The sequence below is a fragment of the Scleropages formosus genome, chromosome 1, assembly GCF_900964775.1.
Source record: "Scleropages formosus chromosome 1, fSclFor1.1, whole genome shotgun sequence".
Taxonomy (NCBI): Eukaryota; Metazoa; Chordata; class Actinopteri; order Osteoglossiformes; family Osteoglossidae; genus Scleropages; species Scleropages formosus.
Genome location: NC_041806.1, coordinates 6,567,748 through 6,593,777, shown reverse-complemented (window position 1 = coordinate 6,593,777; position 26,030 = coordinate 6,567,748). Strand labels below are relative to the sequence as shown.

Below are 26,030 nucleotides of genomic sequence, written 5' to 3'. Positions count from 1 at the left end.
AAGGATTATCGGCGAGCCTGCAGGACGTGGCCCACTTGAATGAAAGCGAGCTGCGGCAAATTCCGCTAATCATCTTTAAGAACCAAACTCATGACAATTCTTATCTCCTTAGCATGAAGAGATATTGGGCCACACGCGTCTTATTTAGTCCACATTATTATATGCTGTTCGGAAGACCAGATGCATGCTAAACGCTGTGATGGCATCTCATTTATTCCGCCTCAAGCACCCTGCCAGATCAGCTCAAAGAAAGACTGAACTTGTTTTAGCCACCCATTTTATTGGTTTTCGCAACATTAATATATAATACAACAGTACTGGAATCCTTCGGACTTTAATCCGGATTTAATTTCCTTAAATCTGCGACTGGTTTCAAATTACTGTTAAGGATGACTGTTACACTCTTGTCATATTTTTTCTAGATATTGAAAGATTTGCTTCCTCGGTTGTTTTAGACGGCTCAATGCCGCTCCACCGATTGTTTTAATCCACCCCCATTCTGCTTTGTAAGACCCTTTTGGTCCTGTGGTGGCAGGAATCATAGCAAAGTATATCTGCAAATCTGAAACTATACCATAAATCCTGCCTGATTGATTTGGTTCATCTCATCATCTTCAGTGCGCCTGCTGAAGTGCTTAAGCTTAAGATGCAAACATCACTTATACAGCAAACACCATTATATCAAAGCCCCTTTCACCTATTTGCATTTTGTAAAGTCATTAATCTGACGACACCAGCTGGCTGAAGCGGATATAACCATCAACCAATGGGGCAACCGGCAAATCAAATCAAAACCTCGAGCGACAGAATAAGAATTGCGAAGAAAGCAGACGGCTGAGAAATCTTTTATAAACAACTGGTCTTGACAAACACTGATGCGAAGTCTCCTAAATGAAGCATAAAAGTCAGTTTTTCTTTCCTTTTTGTGATGTTACTAAAGAAGAGAGCAACACAGAAGCAGGCAGCACCGCTAGATGGAAAACTGCCCTGGACCTTCTGAATGCAATATTAGCGTAAGAAATTTCAAATAGAACTGCTTTCACACTACCAGAATTAATTTAGTCACAGGCTTGCGTCGGGCACAGCAACAATAAAACTGGCTCTGCCTTTCAACACTGACCAGGTAAGAATAACACAGCCACTTAGAGGACACATAAAGAAACATGAGGCGTCACAGCTTTGTAAGCCTCAACCTCCATTATAGGTCAGAATGACAAATATGGTATATTTACAGATATTGTTTTTGGAATTTTAAGTTAGTTTTCTTACGGTAATAAAATCTTGTCCTCATGCCTTAAATTTATATGGCCACAGCACTGGCCATGTAAACTGAATCAGTCATTCAGTGATTCAATGGCATATTGTATGCAGGCAAATGTTTTTTAAATGTAATTCTAAAATCCACCTTTTTTTCTACAACTGAGGAAAAACAAACCCCCTAAAAACATCAGAAACTATCTGTTGTCCCCATATTTTAATAACTGTAACTACAATAACTATGAGGTAAATGTAGAGGAACATCTATTCCTTTTGTCATTAGCAAGAAATTTTCCACTAGTGACATTATCCTGAACAAATTTGATGAGAAGTCTTGATTATGATGACCCAGTTGCAGTGTGTCCTAAAGATACAATTAGATTCTTTTCTTGAAGGAAAATATCATGGACACGCATCTTTTAAGGATCGCATGCGTGGTCAACATTAACCGCAAAAGAGCAGAAAACGATCATAGTTCTGGTCTAAAAAAAAAAACACCTTTAGTGACGAAAATTACATTTACATTTACATTTATTTATTTAGCAGACGCTTTTCTCCAAAGCGACTTCCAATGAACTCTATGTAGTGTTTTCCGCCCACACACCTTATTCACCAAGGCGACTTACACTGTTAGATACATTACTTACACTGGGTCTTTCATCCATACATCAGTGGAACACACTCTCTCTGTCTCTCACACACTGAAATTCTTTGCATGCCTGTTTTTATCGTAGTTAAAAGTCATTTGTTTAAACTTCAGTGCACAATTTAGAGAACCAACTACTCAAAGTCCCTGAGAATTTCAAGAAATGCACATTTCTTCTGTGTATTGTTTGAAATTCTGGACCCTTTCTGGCTCCATAAACTTGTTTAATCGGATGATCACTCAGGTGTTTACACTGCTGATTTGGGTCTCTCTTGTTGCTCTTTTGTTGTTGGACCTCTTGCTGGTATGATGTAGGACGTTCTTGCTCCTGGCTGCCAGATCAGACAATCCACTCTTTGGAGATCTCTCCAAGTCTAAAGGTCAAAGTTGTTCCCGGTGCCCTTTGAAGGGCACAGCGGCATCATTCTGAAAGCTACCTTCAGGGTTTGTGCAGGAAGACATTTCCTAGGTATCTTTCTCACAGGTTAAAAAAAAGCCCCCTCAAAGCATGGAATTGAAATCTGAAGTTTAAAACTTTACACCTACTGCTGCGAAGAAATTAATTTGATATCTCTGCTGTATCTATTCAATTCCATCTAGCTAACAGCTATTTATTCATCTAAACTGCTGATAACTGCCATTTTTATTCTCTCATAACAAATTATGAGCTCGCAGACTTGCCTGAGAATTTTTTTTTTTCATTGTGTGTGTGTTTTTGGGTGGAGGGCAGGCTACGAGAAAGTCCCATTTCAAGTCGATCGTATTCTTGAAATGCCAATATTGTTAACGTTCAAGCAGAAATAGTGTAGTGTTTAGGGGTGTTGCTTTGCTTTGAAATCTGTAGGTGTCTAGGTTGAAACCCCACTCCTGCTGTAGAACCCCTGAGCAAAGCACTTGCTTTGAATTGCTTCAGTTAGAAGACTCAACTGAATAAATGCGTGAATCAAGTTGCCTTGGACAAATGTGTAAGCTAAATAATAATATAATAAAGGTGTAAGCTTAATAAAGATGTCCTGTAACATACTTTTCTAAGCGTTTTGAAATTTTCATGAGAATTTCGTTCAGATATATTATCAGACATAATCCCATCATCTTCGTAAGCAAACATGACTGGTGCCTTTTTAGAGTAGAGGACTCTACTTACTACAATAAAAACGGACTCTCCAGTGCTGGTAAAACTCTCTCCTGAGGGACTATGTCTATCACATTAGAGTTGTTATGTGGAAATGTGCTGCCCCCAGCTACCAATTCCTCTGAATGTTAGCATCTGTTAGCCAGCACTGAGTTGATCCTCTGTGGAACAGGGTCGAGCAGCCCCGTGGGGTGGGGGGCAGTCGATTTGGGCTACCTGACAATGAAATTCAGACATACTATTCTGAGTTCCCACTGTCTCCTCGAATTTCCATTAGCTATTGTGTCAAGCTTGGATTCTGTCTTCTGGAATACATGAATGTCGACGGGAGGTCTACCATGCAGCCCCTGGTACAGACTGAGGAGATGTTCTTTTGCAGGGCTAAGAATGCTCATCTGCATCTTCTCAGTCAGCTGCACTTGCATGGTGTAGGTGGAATATTAACATAATCAGATTCTAATGGAACTATTTAAACAAGTATGTAGCATTAAACTTCATCACAAAGCACACAACTGTGTTTTAAATAATTTCATCTAAATCCTTGGGAATATTTGCTATTTGGTAGATTGCACCGGACACAGACTGGCTCAAGAAGCTTTGCTTTCCCAATAATAAACAAGAATGAGCAGAAACTGTCTAAATTCACACCAAGCAACTCTACTGCAATTCGTGTATATGGCAACCTAACCCTAACAAGTGACCCTCAAAATTTTTTCACTTGGTGTATATGTGTAAGTATTCAAAAATGACAGGATCATTTTGATGCAATTCCGTAGCATAAGTGGAATGTTAACATAATCGGATTCTAACTGAAGTATTCAAGCAAGTATGTAGCTTTAGACTTAATCACAAAGCACATTTCATCACAATAACTATTTAAAATAATTTCTTCCAAATACAGGTGATCCCGGATTTATAATGGTTCGGCTTATGATTTTTTAGACTTAACGATGGTGAGCTGGCAATAGACATTCAGTAGAAACCGAATTTTGAATTTTGATTTTTTTCCCAAGCAAGCGATATGCGGTGCAATACTCTCTGGTGATGATGGGCAGCGGCAGCGATCCGCATCTCCCAGTCTGTCACGCAGAGGTGTGTATTAGGTGTATTAAATGCATTTTTGACTTACAATATTTTTGACTTACGATGGGTTACGCGGAACGTAACCCCATATTAAATCAGGGACCACCTGTACTTAAAAAATGTATGGGCACTGACTCCACAACAAAAAACAAAAACTGAGCACAAGAAACAGCACTTGGAGTTCTACACTTAAAGTGATGCACGAACGATATCGCAGCTAAAATGAATTCCTGTTGCATGTTTATGCAGTCTTGCATCATATTATCCAAAAGTTAAATGACAGATTTTAGTGCTCTCACCTTCTCTGCAGACTGAGCCGTGCCAAAAAATATGGGGATGAAGGCAAGCCAGACGATACAGGTGGTGTACATAGTAAAGCCAATAGGTTTGGCCTCATTGAAGTCCTCTGGAACTCCTCGTGTTTTGATCGCATAAACTGTACACGTCACCATAAGCAGAATGCTGTATCCCAGAGAGCAGATGATCTGTAGGTCTGTGATGTCACACTTTAACACCCCTCTTGCTTGGCTGGGATTGCTGGTCTTCTGTTCATCGTAGTCAATTATGGTGTTGGGAGGGTCGACCCCAAACCATATGAGGACCCCCATGAGCTGGACAGAGATGAGACTGGAGGTGATGGCCAGCTGGGAAGTGGGGCTGATGAGCCGGGGGGCTGCCACAGACTTCTTGCCCTGCTCAAAGATGCGGTAGATGCGGTTTGTCTTTGTGAGCAATGCGGCGTAGCTGATGCACATACCCAAGCCGAGGAAGATACGTCGGAAGGAGCAAATGGCCACATCTGGCATGGCAATCATCAGGAAGGTGATGATGTAGCAGAGGAAGATCCCCGTCAGCAGTACATAACTCAGCTCCCGACCTGAAGCCCGCACGATGGGCGTGTCATTGTAGCGGATGAAGGTGGCCATGACAAAGATGGTGGCAGTGATGCCCAATATGGCCAGGAAGACGGGGATGATGGCCCATGGAGAGTGCCACTCTAGCTTGACTACAGGAATGGGCTGACACCCAGTTCTGTTATCATTGGGTCGCATGTTGTAGGAGCACAGTCTGCAAGTGGTCTCATCGTACTGATACTGGTACCCGTCGCAGAGCTCACAGTGCCAACAGCAGGGTACACCTTTAACCGTCTTCTTCCTCTCGCCTATCCGGCAGGGCAGACTGCACACTGAGCGAGGGACCTCAACCTCTCCATTGGGCCATTGAAGGTCTTCCATCTGGCAAGATTGGAGGAAAGTAAGGGGTAAATAAAACAAACACAGAAGAGGCTTTCTGCAATTCAGAAATAGGGTTAGGTTTTCGGGTCAAGCCTCAGCTGATTGTTGTGGGGGGTAAACATAGCAACGGAGGAATTGAGTAGAATGGTCTTTCTGTAAATGTCTGCTCGAATAAGATTGTGTATGATTATAGATGATGGTGTTCTTCACACATCCACAAGGCTACAGTATATTGATTACTGATGACAGCCTGCTGGTAATTAAAAACTCAAAAGAAACACCCAGCACCTCACTGCCACTACCGATTGCACAAACAGATAACAATAATTAATGACTCCTAAACGGACTAACATCAGGTGGAGGTTAAGGGCAATGGGGCAGTAGGTGATGTAGTAGATTGAGCTGCTGTCTTGCATTCAGAGGATTAAGGTTTTAATCCCAACTCCTGCTCTAGAACCTCTGAACAGGGTACTTATCCTACCATTACTCCAGTAAAAATTACTCAGTTATATAAATGGCTGATTAAATGTAAGTATCTTAACACTGTAAGTTGTTGTGGAGAAAAGCGGCAGGCAAAGGAGAAACTGACAGCGAAACTATAACTACAAAGTGTCTCTCTGGTTCACCTGAGCTTCATCTGTCACGGGGAAAAAAAAAAAAAAACTAAGTGCAGTACTATTTACCATACTTTACTTTGCTTCATTGGTATCACAAATGGCACATTACATCACATTATATACGAAATTGCTGAATCTGGTCAGCTAGTTGGTACAACATACAGGAATACATCCAACTGCAAAAGCATGTCAACTCAGCCTGGCATACAGGATGTAAATTTTGTAAACCATTGTTGCCTGGTCAGCAGCAGGTCTTATGAGACCTCAGAGAAAGATGTGGAAATGGGACTTTGATGGTCACAAAGCATCAGAGCTGCCTCACATATCTACATGTATATCTTACGACATGACCTGGGCAAGTTGTAACGGTCAATCAACATCGGTGGTTCTTCCTTATTAATAAAATATATTTAGGCCCGTGTTACCGAAGAGACAGTACGAAGAAGCTAAGCTTTCAGCTCATATCCGGAAATAAAGACGAATATTCCGTCATTTTTGTGACAGATGTTTTAAAATTGAAGCCTTTGCCATATTCTGTTAGCACATTGTGACTGATGCTTTGACCACGCCTGAGCTAAGGGAGCCACAAGACAGCACACAAGGATCAGAAGTTTCATGGCCAGCCAGACAAGGGAGGATTGGAGAAGAGAGTCAGAGCTCACCGAAACTGTGTGAGGACATCTGAAACCCATCAGAGCAAGTCCAGTGTTAACGCTGAGTGCTCCGCAAGGTTTTATCTCCTTTTCCATATGCCATGCTTGTTGTTAAAGGCTTACAGGTAATCTGTGTACTGGCTGGGGATGCTTAGAGCAGCATCAGCTCATGTACAGAGGATAACTGTGGAGATAGTTGGCTGAAAACCGATTAGGATCACTCCTGAGGGTAAGCGTGGTCCAGCTCGGATGACATTTCAAAACAGATCCTTCTGATCCATGCCATTTTTTTATTCTTCTGCTTTCTTTTTAAAACACTTTCTGAGTTTTGCAGTACAGTATTATTGACAGTTTATAATGCTGTTACAGGGGAGCGCGGTGGGGTGGCGCAGGTCCTGCTGTCCAGTGGGTCTGGGGTTCGAGTCCCGCTTGGGGTGCCTTGCGACGGACTGGCGTCCCGTCCTGGGTGTGTCCCCTCCCCCTCTGGCCTTACGCCCTGTGTTACCGGGTAGGCTCCGGTTCCCCGCGACCCCGTATGGGACAAGCGGTTCAGAAAATGTGTGTGTGTGTTTGTATAATGCTGTAGAGGTACTGTTAAAGTTGGACTGAACATTTCAAACAGTGTCCCCCATCATGCTAAGCTTTCGGCTCCTATTCAGATATCAGAAAAAAGAAATATATATGTGTATATATATATTGCATCATTTTTGTGACAGAGATACTTTAAAATTGAAGCCTTTGCCATAATCTGTTAGCACATTATGACTGATGCAAGGCTACAGTATATTGATTACTGTAATCACTTTTCCTGCCCCCAGCCAAGTGATTGTCCTAGTGTTAAAGCGTGTCTAAATTAGTGAGTATATATAGCCAGACAATAAAAATGCTGCTTTCATATTTTTCAGTACGACTATACAGTATCCGATTTCTTAAGAGCCTATATAAAAATGGCACGGAATCTTTGGCAACCACAATGAATGGCAACCTTGGTTTAATGTACCATCTAGCTGACAGCACTTTAAACAGGAATTTAGACTGGTATTTCTTTTAAAAAGCTAAGAGAGAAGATTGCTTCTCTGGCTTTTGTATGTCATCTTCAGAACCAACCTGCATTTTCTAGGTAGTCTGTCCACGGGGAAAAAAAAGTTCTTGATAGGAAAGGTCATGGACCATATAATCAAAACTATTTCAGATCTCTTCTGTAAAAATTGCAGGGTTTAAATGAAGTCCATTCCTTCTTGGCAGACAGCCCTTGGAAAATGATTTATTCCTGGTATTAACAGATTTAAATTAGTGTTAACTTTTCTCTGTCAATATACTGGAAACACAGGGATTACTGAAGCAATATGGGCAAAGAGCTTTTTAGCGAAGTGCATACAACAGTTGCGAATTTGGACGGAACTAGGAGTGCTATGGTGCAGAACAGGTCATAGTTAATTAATAAGATTAATATGTTCTTAACTGTGATAACAGGTAATTAACAATGAATCCAGAGTTCATAATTGTTGGGAATGCTAATTTCTACTTGTTATATTAATTGAAAACGATTGCTAGTTATTCCAGGAAAGGATTTTTGCATTCGGATGACCCACACAACATTTAGGAGTAGTATAGCGGCCAGGGCCGTCGTCACCTTGCAGTCTGAAGGTCCCTGGTTCAAATCCTGCTCCTGCCGCAGTACCCTTGTATCCTAAATTATTACAACAAGAACACTCTTCTATATAGATGGGCAAATCCTTTATCATCCAACACTAAAGGTAACCCTGTATAAAGGTGTCAGTTAAATAAACAATAATAATCTGTATTTACATATCTACGCAGAAAACAGACGATTCTGTAGAAGTGGTACACATATTAATTACTTAAAATTGCTCATTATACGGGGGTGCGGTGGCGCAGTGGGTTGGACCACAGTCCTGCTCTCCGGTGGGTCTGGGGTTCGAGTCCCGCTTGGGGTGCCTTGCGACGGACTGGCGTCCCGTCCTGGGTGTGTCCCCTCCCCCTCCGGCCTTACGCCCTGTGTTACCGGGTTGGCTCCGGTTCCCCGTGACCCCGTATGGGACAAGCGGTTCTGAAAATGTGTGTGTGTGTGTGTGTGTGTGTGTGTGTGTGCGTGTGTGTGTGCTCATTATACAACAGATATATTTTTTAAAATATTTATTTTGTAAAAGGTAATTATCACACCTTTAATTTCTCACAGATTAATCACAAATAAACAGCTATAATCTGCCTCACTAGCCGCTAACAATCTCACACAATGCCACGTTAAAGACGAATAGCTTGTTTAGCCTTTTTCATTTCTACTGTTTTTTTAAGAAGGAATCAGTGGCAAATGCACAATGCAACCTTTGTTAAACAGTTTTAAAAGCGGCTCACAAGAGCTGTCAATGCAACGACGTGAAGCGCTGCTGCTGAACTCGTGCTGCTCATTAGCACCGTCTCTGATTCCGAACAAAGGCAGCTTAGCTGGCCATTAGAGCCCGACTGACCCAATCTGTGCCTTCTCCAGCCCCCCGGCTTGTAATTAAACAAAGTCTGGAAAGTGGAGGGAGATTAACTGTCCTCGTCCTGCTAACGTAAAGTAAGCCCTTCTTTCGGGCCTGGATCACTGGTTCCTCCTCTGGATTTCTTCATAAACTAAACATTACCGAATGGCAAACTGTGTCCAAGGATGACTCAAGGACATGGGAGAGAATATGCCTGTTGGTACATCACCTTTCTTCGGCACTCTGATTTACTTGCCTAGCTGAAACTTTTATGCGATGTGACTTTCATCACTTGATTTGTACGTGACTTCACTCGCGCTCGCTACTCGATATTTACAGGTGAATTTCAGATTAATCTTATTTCTCTAGGGAAAGCAATGCCCTTCCTGAGAAGTGTGCCTTCCTGCCCTGCGTCGTACCACATGCTGCCCTGTGCAATTTTTTAAGGCAACATGTGAAATAAAAGTCGTTAACATGAAAATAATTTGCAGCCTTAGCTATTACTACTCAATTTAACTGATATCGTCATGCCATCAGGAGGATATCCTTAGAATATTTCACGACTGCAACTTAAACTAAGGCCGAGACTATGACCCGCTGTGCTTCGCAGCCCAGACCCATTCTGCCCACAGGGACACTTACATTGAGCTGCAGTGAGTCCATCCATTGGCCAACCAGCTTGTAGCCCCAAGAGCTGTTGCCATTCAACTGGTACTGAAACAGGTCATAGCGTCCAGGAGCATCTCCGTTCTTGTTGAATGTCACAGAGGAGCCTGCACTTCCTGCAAGAGTGAGAGGAAAGGAGGTACGCACATGAAACACCTCTCTGCACTGTGTCATTTTGAATCAATCAGACAAAGAGGGGTACAAGTCAGGACAGAGCTGCTCCATTCTTTCGATGACCTGGACAGATTTCTTAAAAATTTCATAGCAGTCTGTGGCTGATTGCATTCCAGTGTCTCACGAAAATGATGAAGATGAGGAGCTGTCCAGTCCGTGGTATCTGCAATGAATCATGACAGCGAAATTAAGTTTTTTATCATTAAATGCCAATTTCATGCCCGTTCCAAGAGGACGAAGGGCCCGTGTCACAGTCTAGTCCAAAAGCCACTCAAGGGAATACAAAGTCTTTGTTTCTAAGGAGGTGATGCAGATGGGTGGACAGCTTTTGACAGCAGCCCTTTGTTTCTGACAGAAAAGGTTTGGAATGAGGATGAAGGCTCTGTTCAGGGTTGCTATCTGGAAGAGCAGAGGGCAGCGCATGAGGTGGAGCCATACTAGAAAATGGGTGGCACCTACTTTTGCCCTTTAGTCACTTCATTAGATAATGCACAGGGCATCTCGAGACAGCCCGGGAGCTTCCCTCATTCACCAACTCGGAGAGACCAAGGAGACGGGACCAATTAAAAGGCACAGGCCAGGAAGAGCAAAGACCCCTTATCAGTAGGCAGACGATGTCCCACTCTACCCACTGCTTCAAGAGCTTTGGTTGAGGACTGATAAACTTAAAGAGTTCAGGTGGCGCCCGAATGAATATTTACCGGCGGTGGCACTGTTATTTGTTTGGTCCACGCTTAAATGTCTATTGATATGCGTAGAAGCATTGTAACTGCCTAAACCATAATCTTGATCATAATCGTAATCTAAATGTGTTCCAAGCCTTCCTTCTCATTATTATTCATGAGCACAGCTAGAAACGGGAACTCTACTGCAAGGGCAATAGAGATAGAGACACAGAGTCCCTAATGTAGCGGAGCATAGCCCTTTGGTGCCGATATCCGCACATTTAATATTCTCTACTTGCAATGTGTTGAGGATCTGTTCTGCTTTGTATGTAAGCTTTTACCATTGATACTTGCCAAATTAACATTTGTGAAAACTACAGCAAAATACTGCAGCCTGAATGTCAAGCATGCGGTGTTCGCTGAAAGGGGTTTTCGCTCAACTTCATAGATTTTTATTTTATACATTCTGTTCTTCCCCCCTCGGGTTCCTCAAGGGCACTGATCACAATGAAATCCAAACAACGGTGGCAATGAACGCATGACTTGAGATGATCAGGAGACCGAGGCGGAGACCAGCAGCGCAATGCTACATCAATTCAGTAGCGCTTCCCTTGTTCGGTTCTCTCCGGAAACAATTACGCATCTTCTAAAACCAGATGCTTTCAACATTCATTGATAAGAGGCTTGATCTTCAGAGCAGGAATACAACTTGGACTAAACTAGTCAAACATCAGCGCAATAATCTTATATTGATTACTGAACGGAGCAATAATCTTATATTGCCTACTTGGAATCATTTCTCTGAACAAAAGCATTGCAAAACTGTAGAAATTAAATTAAAACCAGAAAAAAAAAAAAACAAGAAAACAAGAAAAAAGTGCTGATGAATGATAAAAAGTGTTCCAAGCATTTATCTGGTGCATATTTCCAAAGTGCCTTATAATTTTTGGTCCATTTAGACGGAAGTATTTTTACCGGAGTCATTCACAGTAAGTACCTTCCTTTAGGAGACTGCAGCAATAGAGGGAAAGAGATTTGAATCGGGAACCTTCAGGTTATAAGTCAGTATCCTTAACCCCTACATATCCTGCTGCCCTTAAAGCCTTGGTTACAGGCTGTGCATTATATTCAAAGTATTATTCTCTGAAAAGGCCTTTTTACTCAAGTTTAACATAGATGGGCTTTAAATCAGTTTTTTCAAGCAGCTTTAAATGTGACGGAAAAGTCAAAGCTGAAACAGCCATGCACCATGTCTCCAGCACCATATTTCTATCTATAACAACTCAGCCCTTTCATCCTTTACAGATACAAACTACTCCTGCCTGACATCGATCAGCTAAGTGCATTATTTCTTACCTTGCCACCTATAATAAGGAAATCTTTTCTGATAGCTCCAAACGATGTAACCCCCTTTTATCGAGGTACTCATTCGTCTGAATTTACCATTGGAACACGCTTTGGAGTGGTCCTTTGGCTAGATGTTTTACATTTTAACTGCTAGTCTTCTATAACGACCCATTGCAACTATCTGATCTGTTGGAAAGTAATCCGGTACAGAGGTCCAAAACTGCAGAATTTCCTTTGGAGGAAGTAGAAGTACATTATTATACTGAAAATATCAACTTATTTAGTGGTACAGGATTGTGACAGCAGCGCAGGACCCCAGTACAGCAAGCCTTCGGGAAGGTTTTTTTTTCTATGGAGAAGTTCTTGGCTTCAAGAGCACATACTGTAAAACAAGACTGATGATCTGTAACCAACATCGAAAAAAGCCTCCGAGCAACTGCATTTTGACCCTAGTGTGGGGACTAGAGGTGGAATTCTGTGCTCAGCCCTCACAATGTTGTAAACAATGTTATGTGCGCCGTAACATAGCAATCTGAGGATACACTGAGTCTGGGCTTTAATAAATTTTGCGTGGGGGAAGAAATACTTGTTATACAGTAAAGTCCCTTTAAGGTTAGTGGAAAAAGTTGGGGAAGGCAGCTGAGTGGGACTTCACATTAATACAGTAGGCACAGACCGTGAACCCACTTTTGGACATCTTGTTATTTCCAAACAGCGATCCCTTGTTTGCACTTCCTCACCGTTGAAGCGGACGCTTCGGATATACTTGAGTAGCTTCTTGCCCCCAGCCAGCTCCATCTCCGGGCACACCCCGGGTGTATCAGGACACAGGTCCTTCTGCATGTTGTGCAAGGCATGGGCCATGGCGTAAACTGCATCAATTACAAACTGCACCTTCCCTTCTTGCTCGTACTGGGAGTCGATGCCGATGCGCTCCTGACCTGCGAAGAAGACGGAAAGGCAGGGCATCAGACAGACGTCTGGTACACCTAGATTTGACGGACGGCAACCGTCCACTCATTTAAATCAAATGTTCGCGGTGGACCATTTGCAGAAAATTGCCTCAGCCACTTTGCGAACTTGCAGCCAATTTCTACATCAGCTGCAGATCTCAAATGTGCTCTTGTGTCATTGAGGGATGTTAGGTATTGGCGTTTGAGCAGGAACGTGTTAAAAGCTCCAGAAATCACAGCGGTATATGTCCGCACCAGCAGAGTGAATGTTGCAAGCTTTTAACTTGGTGAGGAAAACAAACGGAGTACTGGAGCAAAATTTCCACAGCTGAAATGTTTAGATTTTAAAAAATTTAAAGTTTCAAAAATTTCAGATTTTTTTTTTTCTTTGAAAACATGATTTTACAATGGCCTTTATCGAATGAGTTAGAAAATATTTTCTGTCGAGAGGATCCAATATCACTGAGAACAGCTTGGGTTTCCAGCACACACTCTTTTCCAGCAAGCCTGGGTGACACAGTTTGGGTGACCCGCGGCAGTGACGGCACACACACTTCATCACCCTGACTCGGCAGGCCAGTGCAGCTGTGTGTGTGCTGACATGCATATTACATGGTCCAGCCAGTGCCATGCGCAGCCGTCGGTAGTCGTCTTGAAAAGACAGAACAGTTCTCCCTTTGTACTCGAATGTCAAGATCCCGAAAACCTGATTTTTAAAAGATGCCCCATTATTCTGGGATTCTCCACAGGTGGTTTTTTTTTTTTTTGTCCTGAAGTGTTTGAACTGGTTTTAGACCCCAAGGTCAAGGGCTGGAATGAAGTTAACACTGCAGCTGATGTGAAGAACATTTAACAAGGCACCCAGGAGCAGGTCTAGATAAAATTACCCAGAATGCAATGGAACAAAGAAACCTTCTGGAAGCTCCCTTTGAACTTTCATCATTGATAAGACCCATGGAATCTTAATGAAAACTATGCAACAGGCACAGAATTATGTAAGCAATTTGGGACAGGCATGAAATACAAAAATTCTGTGCTGGACTCCACAGATCCGGTTTCAGCGATCTTTCTACTGAAGACCTGATGTACCCTCTAACTGTACGGTATGAGATCCAACTAGCAGATTAACTCATTCCCATATCAGCATATCAGCATGTTCTGCTTTTGATGGAATGATAGCTTAGTGTCTGATATAGTGTTTGTCACAGTCAAGGCTTTATCCATTGTGAAGTCCAAGGCAAATCTTTGAACAGCTGCAGTTCTCGAAATGCTTGACTGGCCTACTTTCTATATAAAGTACATTCAGCACATTAAAATAACAGCTGGAGGTGTAAATAATTTAATCACAGAACTGTGTTACACACCAAGGGCTACAACCTTTTTTTTAAAACATTCTTTAATGGGACCGTGATCCCTTTGGCCAAATGAAAAATGAAAACATCTCATTTTCTCCATAAAGGTGTTTTCCTATTGAACAATTTCCGTCCGGCCTCCCAGATACACGGCAGAAATCCGGGAGCTCATCCTCCACGTTTCTTGCGCATGAACCAAATTATCAGTCCGGTGTAGAAAAATTAGAGTGAAGCCAGAAAGAGGCCCCTTTGTGAGTGGTGAGGTGAGATGTCAAGTAACTTTTTTTTCCTTCATTTAAATTCTTGTGCAGCCCTGCCATGTTAGTCAAAGGAGCAGTGTGATCTACTGGCCAGTTTCCGTTGCTGTGCTTTTGCTGACATAATATCCAAGTGACCTCTGTATTCATTTATTTATTTATCTATCTATTTATTTATTTGGCTGATCCCTTTATCCTAGGGGGTCTTACGACAGAATGTGGGTAAAGAGGTAAGGGACAAACTTATGGCTACAACGAGGGTCGCAGAGACACATCCTTAGATGAAAATTCCCTCCCTAAATAAGGAGAGGGAGCAATTGGTGCTGCGTGCTGCACAGGAGAAAAGCCTGTCAGAGTCATTATGTTGCCTTGCTCTTATCCCATCACTTGTCAGGAGATCCAGAGGCCTGGAAAACAAAGATAAACACACCGTGTAATGATGATGAACAGATGAACGTGGGAAGATTGGCACATGCTGAATAGGGTCAGATGCAGAAGATTCTGGTGATTTTACCCTTTATTTTCCCAGAACATGAAATCCCAGCCCACACAATGTGTGTTTCTTTGACGAATCAGTGACGAAATGTTCCGAATGCTTTACACATAAGTGTGTGCAAATATCAACGCAGTTGATATATGAAGTATCGGTATGGTTCAGCGAGCAACCACCAGTATTTCGGGCGAACGAATTTCATACGTACCTGTTTACATGCACCCTACGTTAAAAATAGCAGCGTAGTTAAACGTATATTGAACAAACTGACCATCAGTGGTCGCGTCGATCAGTTCGGCAAAAACCAACTTGTGTATTTCTACCTAGAGCTTCCGAGAATCAGATTTTAGTGAAACTCTTAACATTTTAAAGACATTTTAAAGCCTACTGCGAAATGTAAGGTATACCATTTGAATCACATCCCATAAAGCTATGACCGAAAGGCACTTTAACCTCATTTGTAAAGTTCAGAGAAAAAAGGAATTTAAAGATGTTTCCGGAAGCCTTGCCCACAACTCTGACAGAGGCGTAGGACAGATGATAACTCACTCCATTATGTCTCGTCTGTGGGATTAGAGTAGCGTTGTGGAGGTTGAGTCGAGTGTGGAGAGATGGAATCCTATCGATACTGTCATTTCATCTTGTTAAGAGGAAAGCGCAGCAAATGAGCCAAGCAGATAATGGCCTAAATGGAAAAAGTGTATTAAGAAGGAAGGAGAAAAAACACATCCTGAAACACTGCCCTAAGTCCTTGCACTTCGGCGATTAATTTCCTCTATTCGTTTACTTAAAAACATGAGCATCAATCAGCGCGGCGTACTGTGGGCAGGGCAGTGCCCACGAGAATTGGATTATCATGAGTTGGTCTCCACTTCTTGCCATACTCAGCGTCCTTCGATGTGTGTGACTGGACTTCACAGCATGTCAAGGACTGCCGACCTGAAGCGGTGCGACACCATCAGAGAGCAACCAAGCAGGTGAGGAGCAGACCACTGTTATCCGTACTGAGGTGGTCCGCTGCAGAAACATCAGCTATTAGACAGTGCAATCTGTTAAAGACTAAAAAGAATGGGAGTATGGGAAAATCAGGGTTTTTTTTTTTTTTTTTTTTTAGAAAACAAATGTTTACACAATCAGGGCAATCAGGTCTTCCAGCAACGGTGATGGACATGGCGTCATTGAAACAACAGAAACCCACACCAAAGCGTGTCATAGTAACTGGTAGCATAGTAGTTACAGCTGCTCCCTTTGGATCCAAGGGCTGGAGGTTTGAATCCTGCCTCCAGCTGCAGAACTCTTGAGCAAGGTACTTACCCTCAATTGCTCCAGTAAAATTACCCAGCTGTACAAATGGATTTATAATTGTATGTTGCTTTGGAAAAATTTCGGCTAAATGAATAACTGTAATGGAATTAAATCCTACGATTTAAACAGAAGTGGGGCTCAGCGCAGACTTCTCCCTTTCCATGTTGCCGTACCTGTACACTTGCGGCTGGTGTCCTCTTTCTTAGAGAAGCTCATCAGCTTACAGTCAAAGTTCTCTTCCCAGAACTCGGCAAACCACACGTTCCTGCGGTTGTTTTCCAGCGTGCGGGAGGTGAAGTAGGTGTCAAAGCCTGTGAAGGAATAAACACAGCTATGGAGTGAGTTCTACAGATCTAAGGGTCTTAAAGCCTACAGTTGCCTGGTTGATAGACAGTTTACTATAATTTTATTGTCTCACTTAAGAGAGCCTATTTTTTGTGGATGTGTGTGTCTGTTGTCAAGGGGAAACTTCAGCTGAAACGCACCGTGCCTCAGTCCAGAGGAGGAAAAACATAATTCTTGAGAAACTCCAACAGTTAACAGTAATCTGGTTTCACTTCTGCTTCACCGCATTAATTTATTGATTGGGCGCTTGCAATTCACATGGTAATTGATCCTTGAATTGTATTGAAACATTTGCTACGGTTAAATGTTATGAGTTTAAAAAACAGTCCCATTTCTGCGAGGTGATGGCACTAATCATGCAGTTGAGAAGGTTGTTGACTCGGATGTTGTCTTAGATTATTACAGGTTATTGCTGTCCTGGAACTTCATCAGTCATCATAAATTAGTGATAGGTACTTAATATTCGTTAGGTTCTTTGCTTAGTAACCTTCACTCTGGCTGGAGTAGTTGACTCAACTGTAGAGGTAGATATTTCTAGCCTAAATGGGACATGAGTGTACGGTTCTGTGTATGAGCTTAAAATGATTCACTCCGCTCCCGCCGTCAAGATCATGTGTGGCCAAGTCATTGCTGCAAATGGAAGAATGCATCATGAGCAGAGTCTGGATGGAGAAAGGCGGCACCCTGAAAACCGGCAATCGAAAGTAGTTTCCTTGTGGAGCCATGCACGTGCAGTCGGCTGCTCGCTACGTTACAACCAACGATGATCCACAGGCTGGCGTTCAAACCCTCACCTCCAACCAGTTTCCACAGGACCATCTGAATGTTATACGCAGCATACTAATGCAAGAGATGCTTCTGTTAAATCTGAGCGTCCTACCTGGGGACCGCTCTCAATATAGGGTCTTAGTCTTAGTCTTAGATCCTCCCGTGCTGTTGGGCACATGGGGCGACGAAGTCTCTCCACCTCTGCCGGTCCTCAATATAGGGTACAAATTACAAATATGGGGCATTCGTCCTACACAGTCTCACTCAGAATTGCCACTACTCCAGAAAAAGAAAATAATCTGCAAATGAAGAGGTACGGCACCAAGGAGGCATTCTGGTCAGAAGCTCACGAACAGATACATTATGCTTTAAGTCTATGTTCCACCACGGTGGTGAACAGTTGCGCTCTCTAAACTCTTCATCTGGAGCAAATGACGTATGTAAGCGGCACCCTCAGGGATGTAGTTAGAGACGCTGTAATTCGTCAGCCTCTCTGAGGTAATTCACATTAAGAAAAACCAACAGCCACTGCTGAAACCCCATTGTTAGTAGTGTGCTATAATTATGATGCATCGGATATCCTGCGAAATTACTGGTCGCTGTTACTGTGTAACACACTTGCTTTCTACTTCGTCCACCGCTCGAAGAACAATGGCTGAACAGGGTGAAACATATGGTTGTTAAAAAAACTTCAAATCACCTATTCCATCCACAAATACAGCATGAGATATTTTTTTTCTTGCAATTGCTGCAACCACTTCTCCCAAGCAGGGGCGCGGTGAGCCGGAGCCTAACCCAGCAACACGGGGTGCAAGGCCGAAGGGGGTGGGGACACACCCTGGACAGGACAACACTCCACTGCAAGGCACCCGAAGCAGGGATTAAACCCCACATCCACTACACAGCAGGCACCAGCCAAACCCACTGCACCACCCCACCTCCACACTCTGAGGTATCCTTTTAAAAATAATGTAAAAAGGGACTGTCACACCCACGACCTCGTACCGGACAGACGCACCTGCAGCGAATCGGGGAGATGGGGCATAAAAGGGCTGCTCCGACACCCCTGATTGCGGCACCTCATTAGAGTGACTGCAGGCTGTAGGAGCAGATGCGACAACTATTGTTTCCACGCTCCTTCCCTGTACACCCTGCTCTGATCTCCTGTCTCCTGACCTTTGGCTTTCGTCCCTGGACTACGGCTCTGGCTTTTTCCCACAGTACGACGTTTGTGCATCGGAGACCTCCTGCCTGTTTTTTGACTACGCTTTTGCCTGGCCCTTGTTTGATCCCACGACACAATAAACGTGTACCTGCAATTGGGTCCAACGCTTCCCTCCCTTGTTGCCGCGATGACAGGAACATTTAGAGGGGATACTTACTTCTGAGTGAAACACTGGGAGGAACTGAAGGAAAATTTAAATGATACAATAATTATTGCCGTCAATTTAAACAACAACTGCGGCAGTAGTTTGAATTCCACTCGGCCAGTGTGGAGCTTGTATGTTCTCCGTATCTTCGCATGGGTTTCCTCCCACAGTCCGAAGATGTGCACGGAAGAAGACAACGCAGAACCATTTCCACCCCCCCGTAGAAAGTGTTAGCCAACGGATGACTTTGATTTGATAACATTCACCCTACCCCTATTGTACAAAAACAATAATAATCTGTTATTAACTGAACCAACACCTCAACTCGATTAAATTAAATAAAATTATTTTAAATCCGGAAATAAGTGCAGAAAACATGGATGAGTAAACAACTTGTTCTTTGTGGGACTTCAGTTTTATACTTTCATGGAATAAACTTTATTTTAAAACACATCATATGAGGCTCATTGTAATATTTCCCTGTCATATGAAACATTTACATACATAAGTTATACAGTAATTTATATGTTAAATAATAGCTGCCCTACATTAAAGTAAATAATAGTGTAACTTCTGAATCTCTGAATTACTTCTAGATTCTGAAATAGTAGTGTCACTAAATAAAAACTGTCTGTAATGACTCCCTTAAACCAGGTTAGATAGATATTTAAAAAAAAAAAAACCTCTTTTCCCTTTCAGAGGCATTAAGGGATTCGCACCGACACAGTCAACATGTGAGTATGCTCAATTATTAAAGATATAATTTAGAGAAATGTTGACAGTATCATGCCAATGGGAAAAAAAAAAAAATGTTCACACAGTTTCAAAATATTAATTTCCTGTCTAAACCAATGTTTCTGCCCTTTGGATAGCAGCCATGTAAAGTGTCTGTAAGAGAACTGTTGAGTGAGGAAGAAGATAAGACATATGATGGAAATTCTCCTTGAACACAGTCATTACAGAGAAAAAACATGTTAATTCAAAACCTGAATTTATACACACTGGAATTCTTCTCTTCCCGAAGTGCTGATAAGCGTGACATTTCTGCAAACAATGCCTGGTGGAGTGGAAGGCAAACATAAACACTTTGTACGTACAAGGGTTTCAGAAGATGGGAGTAGGACAATAATATTACAGCAAACAGGAACTTCAAGAACATCTGAGAAAAACTGTACCAGGGTTTGACTCCTATTACCTAATACTCCTATTATCATCTTTTTTATAACGATTGCTTCCTGGAGAAATGAATATAACTTAAACCACAGATGATTCACAGCCTCTGCATAAGCACAATTTTGCCCAATTTTAATGAACTCTACGAAACTCATAAATTTCTTGACAAACCCCATGAAAGTACAGACATGTAATGAGCAGATTTTACAGTATAACTTGTTTATATTTATTCATTTAGCTGATGCTTTTCTCCAAAGCAGCTTACAATGTTAAGGTGCAGTTATTACAAGTTTACGATTATTTACCCATTTATACAGCTGGGTAATTTTACTGGAGCAATTTAGGGTAAGTACCTTGCTCAAGGGTACTACTGGAGAGCAAACCTGTGACCTTTGGATCCAGAGGCAGTAGCTCTAACCACTTTCCCTAAATAGTCCCTTTTTGGACCATTTAAGTCACAGTCACTGAACTGAAAAAAATCCTGGAACTGGTTTGTGTGACCATGGGCACATGTGGTTATAACTCTAACCATCTACATTAAACCAAAGCAACAGGTCAGGAGACCGGAGCCAAACGTCCACATTTCAATTAGAAATTAGATGGCTTCTCCAGAGTGCCAAGTCAATGCTGGATATTCCACAGCCTTCAAATTAAAAAAAAAAAAAAGAAAAAATAAGGAAAAAAAAAAAAAAACATTGTTAAAGTTTACTTTCCTTGCGGGGTTATTTGAGAGCAGTGTTCCCCATGTGGAAGGCTGCCTCGCATTGCACTGTCTCTCTGAATAAGTATCTGAGGTTCTCTCACATAGTCTGCTCCTCTGGATATTCGCTACCGGCTGCTGTCTTCCGCTCTCTCCACTGTTGTCAAGCAATTTGGGTTACAAGTTTTCTTGAATCTGCAAAACTTTAGCACGGTACAATACTAACAGGACAGCTAGCAGCGGTTGCTGCAGTTCTTCGGGAAAAAGCCATGAAGGATTATGCACGATTTTGAAGGACAAGACATTTTTTCAGGTTCCTAAAACAAATTTTCTTTACATCCGAGGCATGGGCACAAGGTAATAAGAGACGCACTTTTGATTTGTCTTTTTGTCTAAGCCTATTTGATTTATTTTAATGTTATATTAGCTCCACTGCTGACTTATTTCTTCTTTTGAGCTTTTACACGTCTTCTGTTTGTTCGCACCACTAGGAGAACTACTGTCTCATCCCTGACACAGAAAATTCACCCTGGCCTGTGGCCATCGAGGGCTCGCCTCTTATTGTACCATGTTCAAAACGCATGCGTCCCCGGTGGATTTTTCGTGGAAATGGATGCTAAATATATTACAGCCCATCATGAACAATGATTCCCGCCCTCTGCATGCCACCTTGGTGAGACACAGGAGCACTCTCATCAAGAGGCTGGTCCAGTTGCGGTGCTCCAAGGAGCTGCTGGAGGTCATTTCTACCAGCTCTACAATGAGTCCTCACACTGCAGGGGGCGACCTCTTAGTAACCGAGTGGTACCTAGATGCTCCGAGCCATCTCGGTACAGCCAGCACCACCTCACCTCACTCTGCCCCCTCTTGCGTAAACACCCTTCCTTATTTATCTAACATTCACTTAGCGATGTACTTCCTCATCTCTTTTTCTTCAAAGTATGTAGGTTTGTTTGCTTGTGTGTATGTATATTTTACATTGTAAGCTGCTGCAACGAAACAGAAATTCCCTCGGGGATTGCTAAAGTTTCATTCATTCATTCATTCATTCATTCATTCATTCATATTGATGCTTCTGAAGTCCATTGCTCATATGAATCAGATCCACTTTCTCAATGGCATTTTATTGCGCACATTTAAAAAGATACTTATTCATGACTCAAGCTGTTCCTGACCTTCAATCTTACCTTTATATAATAGTACATTTAATGCAGTGTATTTTGAGTTACATGTAATAATCATTAATGGCACTAAGTTCTATGCTTTCGGTTGTATCCTGATTCATTAGTCAGGAATAGATTTTGGTTACGAAATCTTTTACATGTTCTATAATAATTGCTCAAATTTATCCCATCTATTCCCTGAATTACTACATTTAGTGCACTTTTATCATTTAATGCCTAAAGAATGCATAATATCTGGGTTTGGTTTGGGCTTGGAAGCGCTTCATCTGCAGAGCTCGACGCGCACAAGAGCATTGTAAGGAGGGTGTTTCAGCAAGGCCTATTATACGAGCTGTTAATCAATACATCACTCCTGTCCGAGGCTATTTCAATATACCGTAACTTCATCGTTCATGCCCTGCAGCCTCCTCCTGTAAAGATGTTGGGCAACAACCGTTTGCAAAACCACAGATTCGGTCGTCACCTGCATTCATTTCTCCCCAGGGGAATGGGTGAAATGCACATATACGTGTGTGTTGCTGGAAAGGAAGAAGGTGCTATGAGATATGATTGGTTGCCCACTCAACACAAATACCATCACAACAGCCACCAAGAGAGATCAGAACCACGGATAGCCACCGCCACACACCATCACTACACCATTCAATCTTCCCTCGCCACTCGGATGTTCCTTATGTTCTCATCCAACCAGGGGACCTTAAAATGAAGCTCCTCCATCACTGCTCTCAATCACGTGCTCTGATCAGTATTGACATTGTCTTTTCCTTTCGCTCCACAAGCAGGCCATCCTGAACCTGCCCTAGAAAAACAAAGCAATGCTGACCTTCACAGGGATTTATTATTTTATTCATTTATACAGTTATATATTTTGAAAATTTGATTAGATTTTGGGCTATCCTTTGTCTTGGTCATCTCATTTAGCTAAATAAAAGGCCAGCTCTTTTGTCTCTTTCGTCCTTCCTCCATCTTCTTGGATGCTTTTGGGAAAGTGTCTTGCCACCAATACTTCTGGTAAAATATGTTATATACCGTATATACAGTATTTGTAATTGAAATAAGAATACATTTTACATTGTGAGCACTCATGTACTTTATTATTTTTGGATTTGCTTCCATTATGTGCCAGCAATCTTTCAAACTCTTACCAATACATTTTGACCTAAACCACTCAAGCGCTCTGTCAAGAACTGAAAGAAAATCTTATTAAACCCCTTTATTATCAAATTACAGTCAATTTCCCAATACATCGCAGCAAGAGCCTCACTCACAGCAGAGGGAGACGCTGCCATTTTTTAGTTCTTAATCTACTCCAACTAAATGAAGCCTTCACAACCTGCTGAGTTTCTGAAATATCATTTTTAACTTTTCAGATATTTTTCTGAGAGAAATAGAGGTCTAATTTTTTTAAAGCCATTACCGCACAAATCCAGTACCACTGTCATTGTCTGTCTTTATCAGCAACATTAAGAAATTATGTGGACGTTGACCATTCAATGGTACTTTTAAAGTTTTGAAATAATATGACTCGAAATCATAAAAATTTTATCAATTCACAGATTGCGTGAACATGAAGGGAAGGTGATTTGTAACATAAGGGTGATCAGTCAATGTATTCGCCCCTATGATGTAATTGCTTTTCTTTAGATCAACCACCCCTTGCTGGTTGTAGGTCTGCAGAAATGCATTTCATATTCACATCCTGTACATTAAGCTATCATGATTTTTTTCAACTGCTCATATTCAAAATTCAAAAATTAATTTTCCATATTTCGCAGCTGTCTTGCCTTCCTCTATATTAGCTAGAAAAATGCTGAATCAAGGAGCTGAGATTGAAAATTTCTAATTGACCAGGCTCTCCACAGCTGGCATTCCACCAAGTGTTCACAGGTCTGCATCAGCAATATAGTGTATTTAAATACGTATAAATATGTTTTCATTAAATGTTAAATATATTCGAAAATTAGAAAAGAAATGTAATTATTTTGGACACTATTTAGTGTCTTGGAATAAACTTGGCAAATGAACATGGTGCTTAGTTTTTAATCTGAATCCAATAAGAGACATTTTGGACAAGAAGGTGGTGCCTGGATGGTGCCAATTAATGCCTTCTGATTATTGCTCATTAGGTGGACCCTTGATATACGGCACCAAAGGCTACCACTTTCCATCCGTTTTGCCATAGCATGATAACCATGGTGACAAATGACCATGCTTGGTGTTGTTCTTTTACCTTCCAATGCAGATGATTAGCGATCTTGCTGCTGAAAGGGTCTCAGGCTACTGAGTTTTAAATAGTTACAAAGGCCACTTGGCTTGAACCCATCGGAGTGAAACTGGTGACCTTGAGTGACTCTGGTGGACGTCACATCCTTAACTAATATAATTCTCTCTAACTTCAATCGTGATTCTTTCTCAACACAACTGTACAGACTGGCTATCAATTCCATGGCACATCACTGTGTACATGAACAACCGTACCTTCTATGGTGGCTCTTTTGGGTAGAATGGTGATCGCTCCCACAGCTGCGTCTTCCAGCTGTTGAAGGGGACTCAGCTTGGCTCCCCAGCTGTCTGAGCCGATCCAAAGGAAACGTCCCACTTGATTGGCTCTTTTGGTGGCATTGAGAATCCCTCTGAAGGACAATCACACCACATCACAAAAATAGATTAATATGATGATCATTAATATTAGCACATTGATTAAAAACAGTTAAACTCTTGAAAAGAGCTAATTGTGTAATGGTTAGATGGGGCATCTGCTGCTTTTTGATCCGAGGGTTACCAGTTCAACTCTCACCTACTGCTGCAGTACCCTTGAGCGAAGTACTTACCCTAAATTGCTCCAGTAAAATTACCCAGCTATATCAATGGGTAAATAATTGTAGGTGGTTTAACATTGCAAGCTGGTTCAGCGAAAAGTGTCAGATAAATGAATTAATGTAAAATGATTTAAAATAAGCTAAGCTGTTACGCTTAGGAGGGGCGCGGTGGCGCAGTGGGTTGGACCGCAGTCCTGCTCTCCGGTGGGTCTGGGGTTCAAGTCCCGCTTGGGGTGCCTTGCGACGGACTGGCGTCCCGTCCTGGGTGTGTCCCCTACCTCTCTCCAGCCTTACGCCCTGTGTTGCCGGGTAGGCTCCGGTTCCCCGTGACCCCGTATGGGACAAGCGGTTCTGAAAATGTGTGTGTGTGTGTGTGTGTGTTACGCTTAGATCTGGTCTCACGGTACAATGAGCAGCAGGTGGTGTCTCAAATTATTTTCTCATTAAGAGTTTGTTATTTAACTGTTAAAGGAAACAAACATTTGGTTACAACTGGATAATAAGCTGCAATAACACAAGTAAAAATAAATCCTGAATAAAATGAAAGAATTGTACTGGGACATCTGGTAGATAGAGCTACAGCCTTTGGACCAAAAGGTTGCAGGTTTGATTCCCATCTCCACCTGTAGTAGCCTTGAGCAAGGTACTTTCCCAAAATAAATTGAAACCAGTAAAGTTACCCAACTGTATGCATGGGTAAATAATTGTAAATACCTTAACATTGCATGTCAGCTACTGTAAATGAATTAACATAATGTACTTAAAATTCTCATATTTAAAATCAATATTCCACTTTTTTTTTTTTTTTTTTTTTAAATGACCTGTCGTTTTTAATTCTGGTAACTGAGCTGCCACATTCTTTTGACAGTGTGTGTCACAAGATCCATTTTATTACAGCTGTACATTTAGAGAACTCCTCAGATCTTTGTTATTGGCTTCAAACCGGAACTAACAACTTTGCGTAGTTGACACAGCACTTGGCATGGCATGGTCCTCGCGCCTTTACGGCAGAGGCGTGGGGAGCTCGTACCGAATGTCCTCGTCACTGGCGAAGGTGACAACAGCGCGTGCGTGACGTGTTTCCAGGAGCTGGCGTACAACCTTGTCAAAATCCGCCTGCTTGCGGTCGTGTGGGATCTTCAGCGACTGAGCGATGCAGATCCCACCTGAGAAACAGGACAAGACAAACTGGACTGAGATCACCGTGTGAGACAGTTTGACACATCATCTGTCCTTGGCTTATTCGGTCTCTGTTTACCCTGACGTCCTCAAAAGACAATTCACGAGTGAACATTTAACAGTGCGTCTTTGCTTTTCCTGGAGTTACCTAAAACATGCATCAAAAATGAA

The 26,030-nt window shown here is 42.1% G+C and overlaps 1 protein-coding gene across 1 annotated transcript in view; it reads right to left on the bottom strand.

The window, feature by feature from the left end:
- LOC108941929 (metabotropic glutamate receptor 7-like) overlaps window positions 1-26,030 on the bottom strand; it is a 111,575-nt gene that overhangs the window by 22,074 nt on the left and 63,471 nt on the right. Inside the window, exons 3-8 of the mRNA XM_018764855.2 lie at window positions 25,711-25,846; window positions 24,340-24,494; window positions 16,495-16,632; window positions 12,702-12,902; window positions 9,752-9,891; window positions 4,418-5,353 (exon numbers count right to left, since the gene is read on the bottom strand). Of these exons, the coding sequence (XP_018620371.2) occupies window positions 4,418-5,353; window positions 9,752-9,891; window positions 12,702-12,902; window positions 16,495-16,632; window positions 24,340-24,494; window positions 25,711-25,846 (1,706 nt within the window). The remainder of the gene's footprint in view (window positions 1-4,417; window positions 5,354-9,751; window positions 9,892-12,701; window positions 12,903-16,494; window positions 16,633-24,339; window positions 24,495-25,710; window positions 25,847-26,030) is intronic.